Source organism: Rutidosis leptorrhynchoides, chromosome 5, assembly GCF_046630445.1.
Source record: "Rutidosis leptorrhynchoides isolate AG116_Rl617_1_P2 chromosome 5, CSIRO_AGI_Rlap_v1, whole genome shotgun sequence".
In the NCBI taxonomy this organism is placed as follows: Eukaryota; Viridiplantae; Streptophyta; class Magnoliopsida; order Asterales; family Asteraceae; genus Rutidosis; species Rutidosis leptorrhynchoides.
In genome coordinates, this window is record NC_092337.1 from 57199117 (window position 1) to 57209233 (window position 10117).

Below are 10117 nucleotides of genomic sequence, written 5' to 3' on the forward strand. Positions count from 1 at the left end.
ATTTTTCATTTTCTGTTGTCACTGACTGATAATCATATCCATTTTGGTATATGTCTGAGAAACTTAACAAATTTCTCTTTGACATGGGAGAAAATAAGGCATTATTTATCAGAAAATTCGTACCATTTGGTAACATGAATTTTGCCTTTCCCATTCCTTTTATCAAGTCCACAGGACCTGATATAGTATGTATAGTTCCTTCCGTTGCTTTCAAGTCTGTGAAATATTTTTTTAGATTTGAGTATGGTGTGAGTAGCACCACTGTCTGCAATACAAATATCTCCACCATTTGACTGATTTCTTACTCCAGCAGTATACATCGTGAACTTCAAAAAAAATATGAGAAACAAATAATGAGTACATAATTCATCAATATATTACATTCAAAACATGTTACAAACAATAGCACATAATAAAGAAATATGTAGTAAACTAGATATGGTGTAGATTGAAAATCTACAACCATTTATTTAACGAGAACATATAATAGGATATTTATATATATAGATATTAGAAATTTATTCATTAAAGTAGTCACAAGTTGCCTCAGTGATTTTTGTATCAAGGTCATCCACAATATTTTCTTCTTTTCCTTTTCCCTTTAGGGATTCTTGATACCGATTAACAGAATGTTAATTTGTTCGGCAGTTTTTAGACCAGTGGCCAATTTTACCACATCGGTAACAAGAATCTTCAACATTCTTTGAAGAGCCTTCTTCAACATTGTGATTTGTGGGATTGTATGGTGTTTGGATTTTATAATTTTATGGATTATTATTTCTTTGTCCACGACCACCACGACCATTACCATAAGGGTGATTTCGAACATAATTATGATTTTTATTATTGTTATGGTAATTTCCATGATGATGGTTTTGGCCAATATGGCTACGACCTTGTCCACGCCCTCGTCCATGTGCATTTCTTCTTTTATTATTATTATTGTTAATAACATTAGCTTCAGGAAATGCTAGCGCACCGGTAGGATGAGATTCTTGATTTTTCATCAGTAATTCTTTATTAACTTCTGCAACTAAGAGATAAGTTTGAAGTTTGGAAAAAGTTTTATAATTCTGCAATCTTAAATTTTCTTGCACAGTTATGTTTGCAGAATGCATTGTGGAGAAAGTTTTCTCCATCATATCAGCATCACTTATTTCTTGACCACAGAATTGAAGCTTTGAACGGATCTTGAACATGGCCGAGCTGTATTCACTTACTTTTTTGAAATCTTGGAACCTTAGATTTCTCCATTCTTCCTTCGCAACTGGGAGTAATATTTCCTTTTGATTATCGAATCTACTCTTGATACTTTCCCATAAAACATTTGGATCTTTGATAGTGAGAAACATATGTTTTAAGGTGGTATCAATATGTTTGCGAATAAAAGCAATTGATTTTAATTTATCTTGATCGGAACAAGTATTGTTTTCTTTTAAAGTTTCTAGAATACCCAATGATCCAAGATTTATTTCTACGTCCATAACCCATGATGTGTAGTTTGTTCCCGATACGTCTAAGGTATCAAACTCAAGCTTTGATAAGTTTGACATTTTCTATTTTCAGACAGATGAACAACATAAATCATAATCATAATCAATAGACAAATAACAACATGAAATTATAATTAGTTTAGATTCATAAGTAGCAAACAAAGGAATAATGGTATGATTACAAATAATAAAATCATAAGGGAAGGATAAAATATAGGTTCATCTAGTGGTGTACAAGCAACAAGGATGATAGCTATTATGACCAATACAGTAGGAAAAATCATCCTTGAGTTAATCATCCTTTTTTAAAAAAAATTTGAGAGTAGTAATTTGAGAAAATGAAGATTGATTTGTAAAAATGTGAAAACGGGGATGTTTAATTTATATTTGAAAAATATAATTGTTGTAACGTCGTCAGTTGACGTTAATAATCGTTATGTATATATGACCGTTGTAACATCGTTAGTTGACGTTAACGAATAAAGTCACTATATCAAAACGCGTATGAGTAATACAAAGGACAAGATTTTTTTTTTATATCAAACGTAAAGAAGAAAAAAAAAACAAAAGACAAAATCTTTCAAAAAGATACGGAGTATATATATGAGATCAATTTATCAACTTGTTGATTTTGAAAATCTTATTTATTTAAAAAGTCGTATTTTTCAAATACTTTAGGGGTATGTTATGTAACTTATAATTAATAATTTCTATCATGTCACTTTCATGTGAATAGTAAATTAATTAATTTCATTTTATTTACTATTCATATGAATAGTAAATGAATTAATTTTGATTTACTATTTTGTTACTTGAGTAATATATATACATCATATATTTATTTTATTTGACGTCTCGGTGTATATGTGTGTGACCCCGAAGGCTCAAATAAAAATAAACATTAGTATGCATGAAATAAATAATGATTAATTGCATAAGTAATCATAAATGTTAGATAACATAAATATAAATGTTAGTGAAGTTAATAAGAGTTAGATTACAGAAATATAATTCAGGCGGTATAACCGACCATATATAACATAAATATAAATGTTAGTGAACATAACTGTAAATGTTAGTATACATAAATAAATGTTAGATAACATAAATGTAAATTAGGCGACAGTGTCGACCATATATCATTTAGGTGGTATAACCGACCATATATTAGTTAGGTGGCAGAGCCAACCATATTTAGTATAAATGTTGAGATAATCGTGCTGATAACGTGTTATAATTTAAAAGTTTATAACTACCTTTAGTGATCTGGCTCTTGGTTATGGACTACTGATATTAAAGAGAAATGAGAGAGTAATAAATCTTATTGAAGTGAATGGTGCAAAAACTCATTACATTCGATCCTATATTTATACTATAAATTTTACTGTGCAGTTAGGTGAAATAATAGTACACCCGTGATCATGAACATAGTTTGTCATCCACTTTATGTCTTTATCATAACAATTATTATTATTATTATTATTATTATTATTATTATTATTATTATTATTATTATTATTATTATTATTATTATTATTATTATTATTATTATTATTATTATTATTATTATTATTATTATTGGTCTTATTATTATTATTATTATTATTATTATTATTATTATTATTATTATTATTATTATACACTATAAATAAACATTATTATTATTATTATTATTATTATTATTATTATTATTATTATTATTATTATTATTATTATTATTATTATTATTATTATTATTATTATTAATAATAATGTTAAATTTTATAAACTTTACATACTTTATAACCTTTAAGTTATATTCATATAAGAAAAAGGATAGGCAACTCTTGACTGGCAATTAAAAACACCAGCAGAACTCGATAATTTTTCATTTGTATCACTGACTGATAACACTTACTCCCTCCGTCCCAAATTTATTGTTCCCGGACAAAAAACGTACATTTTAATAAAAAGTACCTGTCACATGTACCTTTTTGTTTACTTTTCAGTCTTATCTTTTATTTTTTACATATCGTTTCGTCATACATGAATAAAGTAGGGGCATCAAAGACTTTATCACATTATTTTTATCCATTTATGGAAGGAGACAATTAATTTGAGACATCCAAAAATGAAATACTGAACTATAGATTTGGGACGAAGGGAGTATTATGTAATATAATTATAACATGGTAAAGCGTTTGTAATGCAAGTATACCATTAACAAACCAAGCTATTAAAATTTCCGTAAAACGTCTACCTAAACGCAAACTATCGACAACTCGTTATCGTGACGCAATACAAGGGATTACCATTTGTTAAATACTAAGGGACCATAGTGAACTGTAACAAGATTTCTAAGGACCAAAGTGAATATATAGTAACAAAATTTGACCCTCGTGCGGACCAGTATTGCACATTTTCCATTCAATAAGCCGAAATCGTAGGTGGACACATCCTTTAGGGCTATTGGGTAACTTTGGAAAAGAGTAAAAAAAGAATGTTCGCACGTGTTAGTTACACCTTGGAACACAATCGCACGTGTTTATCCACCAAAGTCACCCTTCCTTTTCGATTGTTCTATAAATTGTGAGCTTGTATGACATATTCTAGACATAAAATCCAATCTCCGCAGTCACACACAACACACCTTCACTGTGTGCAACCCTCCAAAAAAATCAGAATAAAAAAAAAAGCACAAAACACACTCACTTTGTGAAAGTATTCATGGCTACCAAATTACTTCTATTTTTTGCCATATGCCGTCTAATCATAATCGTTGGTTTAACCTTAAACCCTACTGATCTATTTCACACCGAACTAGACGGTAATTTAACCGTTGACCGGCTCGAAATACAGTCAGCGTCAACCGACTTTGGAAAAATGTCATTTTCCAAACCACTTGCCGTTTTACAGCCAGCGTCCTCATCTGACATCGCGAATCTCGTGAAACTATCCTATGAATCTGCCCATGGTTTTGCGGTGTCAGCAAGAGGACACGGCCATTCAATAAACGGCCAGTCACAAACACCAAACGGTGTCGTTATTAAAATGACCCGATCAACACGTGATCCGGTGGTATCTGTTGTTTCGGAGAAGTTTATGTACGTAGATGTTTGGGGTGGGGAGCTTTGGATTGATGTGCTCAAGTCTACGTTAAAATATGGACTCGCACCGAAATCATGGACCGATTATTTATACCTATCGGTTGGTGGAACACTTTCTAATGCGGGAATTAGTGGTCAAGCGTTTAATTATGGCCCTCAGATTAGTAATGTTCATGAAATGGATGTCGTCACAGGTACAACATATATTTTATTTCTTCATGCATGATATAAGACAGAAACGGTTATCGTCATGTATTGTTTACTTGTACCGTACATTAGTACAAGTAAACATTTCGTCATATAAAATATTCTTACATTTTTCATGTTAAGATGCAAATTAAAATTAAAATATCTTTGAATAATTAAAAAACAATTTTTTTTTTCTTTCTTATATGCTACTCCGTATATACCATAAAAATAAGGTCTTTTATTTATTTTATTTTATTTTATTTTATTTAGTTTAGTAGTTATTTTTTTTTTTTTTACCATTTAATCATTTTTTAAAATATTGTTTGTTTTTAAACTAATTGCAGGAAAAGGTGACGTGATAACATGTTCCACGGATAAAAACCCGGATTTGTTTCATTCGGTATTAGGCGGGTTGGGTCAGTTTGGAATCATAACTCGGGCTAGAATAGCCTTAGAACGTTATCCACAAATGGTATGTGATTTCATAAATCAAATTAAAACATAATTTTGGAATTGTTCTTGATTTGGTAGTTATATTTCTTCATTTTAGAATTTCAAATTTGTGTAGTTATTTACTTATTATGTAGTAGTACAACTCACAATGCACAATCTATCGGATATTATTGAAAATTGTATTGAAAATTGTCATAAACATATCAGTAGCCATTAATTATACAATGTCACACAATGGTGACAGATTATGTGAATTTTGACCGGAGTAAGTATAAAAAGTTAAAATAAATCATAATTCAAGTATTTAGGTTCCTAGACTTTATATTATTATTTTTTTACCAAAAAACACTAAAGAATACTAATGTTAGATCTAACGTACATGTGAATACTTATAATGGAGTACTATGGATGAGTAGATAGAGTTCGAAAGACAATAATACAAGTCGTAGGTTACTTTTTTGGAGCATAAGATGTGATATGCCTTCGGAATGGACTATTGACTCGTGGATTTCAATTTCAAAGATAAACGCTTCTTATAATTATTAAAAATTAAAATTAAAATAAATAATTATTTTATTTAAAGCTATTACTATTATTATTTATTAATTATTATTATTATTATCAATTATTTTTACTATCATCAATTAATTAATTATTATTATTATTATTATTATTATTATTATTATTATTATTATTATTATTATTATTATTATATAATTGTTGTTGTTCAAAGAAATAATATTTTTATTATTATCTCATGTGAACAAGAGAAAATATTATGGTCATACAATATGACAATAATTAATTAGTTAAGGAGTAGTTAAGATAGTGTTTAATTAACTAACTTATTAATCAATTATTATAATCACTAACAGGTTAGATGGATTCGAGTTTTATATTCGAATTTCTCTGCTTTTACACATGATCAAGAGTATCTTATCTCGTTGCACGATCAACCACAATCTCAAAAGTTCGATTACGTTGAGGGCTTTGTTATCGTCGACGAAGGCCTAATTAACAACTGGAGATCATCATTTTTCTCGCCTAAAAATCCTGTTAAGATATCGTCTCTTAAAGCTGATGGAAATGTGTTGTACTGCTTGGAAATCACTAAAAATTACTACCACGAATCAAACCCTGATTTGGTCGATCAGGTAAATCACTAATTTTGCATTTTTCTTTTTGTGTATTTTATTTTCGTGATCATATCTTGCATATATTTTTGGTTGGTGGGAAGCATGTGAATAGTGCAAAAGTTGCAAAAAGTTCATGTTGAAAGTGAAAAAGTGATTTTAATGTAACATGCAACCATATAGTTGCATTGCAAATTTAAAGTAGGGTTTGGACCTTTATACCATGATTATTAACAAAATCTTAGTTTCCTACTACCAAGAGATCTACAAAATCTTCAAGTATTGAACATGAACTTTTTTATAAAAGCTGTCATTGTATTTAGAGGTGTCAACCTCAATAGCTGAATTTGGAGGTTTTTTCTGATGGGGATGAAACATATATAACTTAATTTTAGGTAGACGACTAAAGTACTTCTTTTATGCTTATATATCATACATATTACATGAATAATCTGAATATTGAGAGGGGCCTTGACCCCTTTTATCTCAATGATGTATATAGCCTTTGAATTACATGAATAATCTGAATATGTTTGATCAACAGAATTCACCTTCAAAATTTTAATTTTTCAGACTCTTTTTGTTTAAAGATTTTCTAGATGCAAAATATGATTATCAAAAACATTGAGTTGTAGCTTAACTAGTAGTGGTCTGCCTCTGTTAGCGAGCGGTCAGGAGTTCAACTCCACTGGACTGCAACATTGCACCAAATGTTATCTCTGACCTAAATTATCCCCCGGTCGCCTTTTCGCTTAGTGTGAGGGCACTGGGGAGGGGAAGTTTTATCGGCGTTGCCCTCAGATTGGTCCGAGTTTTCTTCAGGGCAGTAGTTGGGGGAGCGTTATGCAACTATAGGAGATGAACGCGTGTGTGATTAAGTCCCCCTGATATGATTACCAAAGAACCAATGGTTTGACGGTATCGAGATCACCCTTACAACTTTGAGGTTAAACGTTCAAGTCCTCCTTAAAACATTCGTGTTGTATATATTCGTGTTAGGATCAATATTTTACTTATGCGCGTAAGTTAATTTTAATCCGTAGATCTTATAACAAATATGCGCGTTAATTATGATGTATAATACATTTAATTAAACATTTATTAAAACAATGATTATAAGAAAATCAGTAAATTAGTTCTGATTTGCTATCAAACATTAACTTCGATCAAGTTCGTCTTAGAATATTTAAAACGCGTAACTACGACAAGTCTTTTTGTACTTCCTAATATTAAATGTGCATAATTGACTACTCCATTAATCAAGGTCTCATAATATCATCATCTACATATTGATACCGACGTTCTTAGTATTGAATTGTAATTAAATTAAAATTACGTGGTTGGTGTTTAGCTAGAAGTACCCTATTAAAGAGCTTAAACATAAAAAATATAACACAAGAAAACATAGAAGATCTTGTGTGATTTATGGGTCTATTTGATACGATGATTGACGACAAACTTTAATATTATTTTACCCGAGAATTACTTGTATATGTTCGCCGTTCACCCACCAAATTATTGGCACCTAATAATTCAGTTTGTAAGTTAATAAATTAATCTTTCTTTTATCTATTTAATTAAGTTAATTAAGAAGTAACTAACAAGCTTATCTTATCTCAAAAAGAAGTGTTTGTTTTTCTATGTACTTTCCTTCTTTTACTTGTACTCCGTATTATTCTAATTTAAATTATTCACTTAAACAAACTCATATTGTTTATTTATTGATTTAGTTAAATTTTAAATTATTATTTGTAGGAAGTGGAAGCTTTGTTGAAGAAACTAAAATATATACCAGCATCCGAGTTTACAACTGACTTGCCTTACGTAGATTTCTTGGACCGGGTTCACACAGCAGAACTGAAACTCCGGTCCAAGGACATGTGGGATGTACCACACCCATGGCTTAACCTGTTTGTACCAAAATCAAGAATTGGTGATTTTGATAAAGGAGTGTTCAAGGGTATTTTGGGTAATAAGACAAGTGGGCCCATCCTCATCTATCCCATGAACAAAAACAAGTAAGAATCTCAACTCTGTACAAATGAATCATAATCCATCTTTTTATTTTTTAATATTTATTTATTTCTAGCAACAAATTTATTGTGGGCATCATATAATCCCAAACAGAAGGTAAATCTAAATCTAGATGACCTCATACGCTTCGCAAGTTGCAACTTTTATCATGATGGAGATAAATACAAATAACAATAACAAATAAATATACACATAAGATAAACAAAAACACATGTTGTGACAAATGATGATAACACATGAATCTTTTTACTGTAAGAGGTAAAGTACAATAGTTTTGTCGAATTAGGCATAAGGTGTGGTGTCTTTGTAGACTGGAACCAAACAAGAAAAAAGATCGAATGGGTACAGATGGTCCAAGTGGGAAGATCCTGTTGTCAGATGAGATCTTCCATGTGGGTCCAATTCATGACATGGAATACATGTCTTGTTACAAAATAGTACAATAAACATTGCGGTTAGTACAGGTTTTGACACCCTTTTGTGCTCACTTGTGGGCCCTCTTAATTCCTTCCAATTCCATCTTCCAACAACACTCACCTTCCATTTGTACATCATGCATAAATACTTGCACCTAAAATCGATATTTAAAATGGGGGATGATTCTCGCACACTATTTTTTGATCATCACACACCAATTTACTTGAACTCCTCCCTAATAATAGGGTAAAAGGGTGTGTGAGGATTAAAAAACAGTGTGTGAGAATCATCCCCCATTTAAAATATATAATCATAAGTTTTTACTTTTATTATTTTATGTTTAATGTTTATTTTAAGACGAATGAAGTATTAATGGTTTTATGTTTTTTTAAATCAATGTAGGTGGGATGAGAAATCATCGGTTGTGACACCAAACGAGGACGTGTTTTACTTGGTGGCATTACTTCGATCCGCATTGGATAATGGAGAAGAAACGCTAACTTTGAAGCACCTAAGTGGCGAAAACCGCGAGATTTTGAAGTTTTGTAAAGAATCGAAAATTGAAGTGAAACAATACTTGCCTCACTACACAACACAAAAGGAATGGATGGAACATTTTGGAGACAAATGGCCCGAAATTTATCGAAGAAAAATGGAGTTCGACCCGAGACTTATCTTAGCTACGGGTCAAAAAATATTTAACCCTAGTTTTGGTTCATATCCAAGATCATGGTGAAAAGTATGACATGTGATGATAGTTTAGCGTAAGCAACAAGAGTTAATGACCTCATATGTACATAATGGGGGCAATGCAACGTTATTAATAGAGAAGATCAACCAATTTTGTTCCTCTTAATCAATAGTATATCGATTTGTTTAGAATGATTGTTTTTTTTATAAGATTTTTTAATTAGGGTTCACCTATTCACCTCGGTGTATAATCGGGAGATTGAGCCTCAAGCATGACTTAGTTTTTCATCTGATTTCTAATTCGTTGTTTCTAGTAATCATCCGATTTGAATTAAGAATTTAGATTCATATGATTCTTTTTAAGCTTATCATGGTTGAAGTTATAATATTTCTCTTAATCTCTTAAATTCAAATCTCACTAGACATGGGGTGATCGGAGAATGATCGTAAATGGTCACACGATAACTTTATTAGACCGTGTAAATTTTACCCTAAATACTCTTCCTTTCTGGTTATTATATGAACATGTTAAACATTCTGCATTTAGCTTTTTTTAGGTTGGATTGAATTTTCATCTACGTAGATGGCTATGACCCCTAATCGGACTTGACTCGCAATTTTG

General features: G+C 30.6%; 1 protein-coding gene across 1 annotated transcript; it reads left to right on the plus strand.

Annotated features, from left to right (window-relative positions):
* The first annotated feature begins 4199 nt into the window (after nt 1-4199).
* Nucleotides 4200-9624, plus strand: LOC139848061 (cytokinin dehydrogenase 5-like). The gene is made up of 5 exons (XM_071837793.1): nt 4200-4773; nt 5113-5240; nt 6097-6375; nt 8110-8372; nt 9208-9624. Exons 1-5 carry the CDS (start codon nt 4200-4202, stop codon nt 9539-9541), a joined length of 1578 nt encoding a protein of 525 aa, XP_071693894.1. The 3' UTR covers nt 9542-9624.
* The last annotated feature ends 493 nt before the right edge of the window (nt 9625-10117 follow it).

What these genes read in the sequence shown, in the direction of transcription:
- LOC139848061 (XM_071837793.1), top strand. Translation starts at nt 4,200, where the DNA reads ATGGCTACCAAATTACTTCTATTTTTTGCCATATGCCGTCTAATCATA. An exon ending in TGAAATGGATGTCGTCACAG is followed by an intron (nt 4,774 to 5,112) that starts GTACAACATATA and finishes AACTAATTGCAG; the next exon opens with GAAAAGGTGACGTGATAACA. An exon ending in ACCCTGATTTGGTCGATCAG is followed by an intron (nt 6,376 to 8,109) that starts GTAAATCACTAA and finishes TATTATTTGTAG; the next exon opens with GAAGTGGAAGCTTTGTTGAA.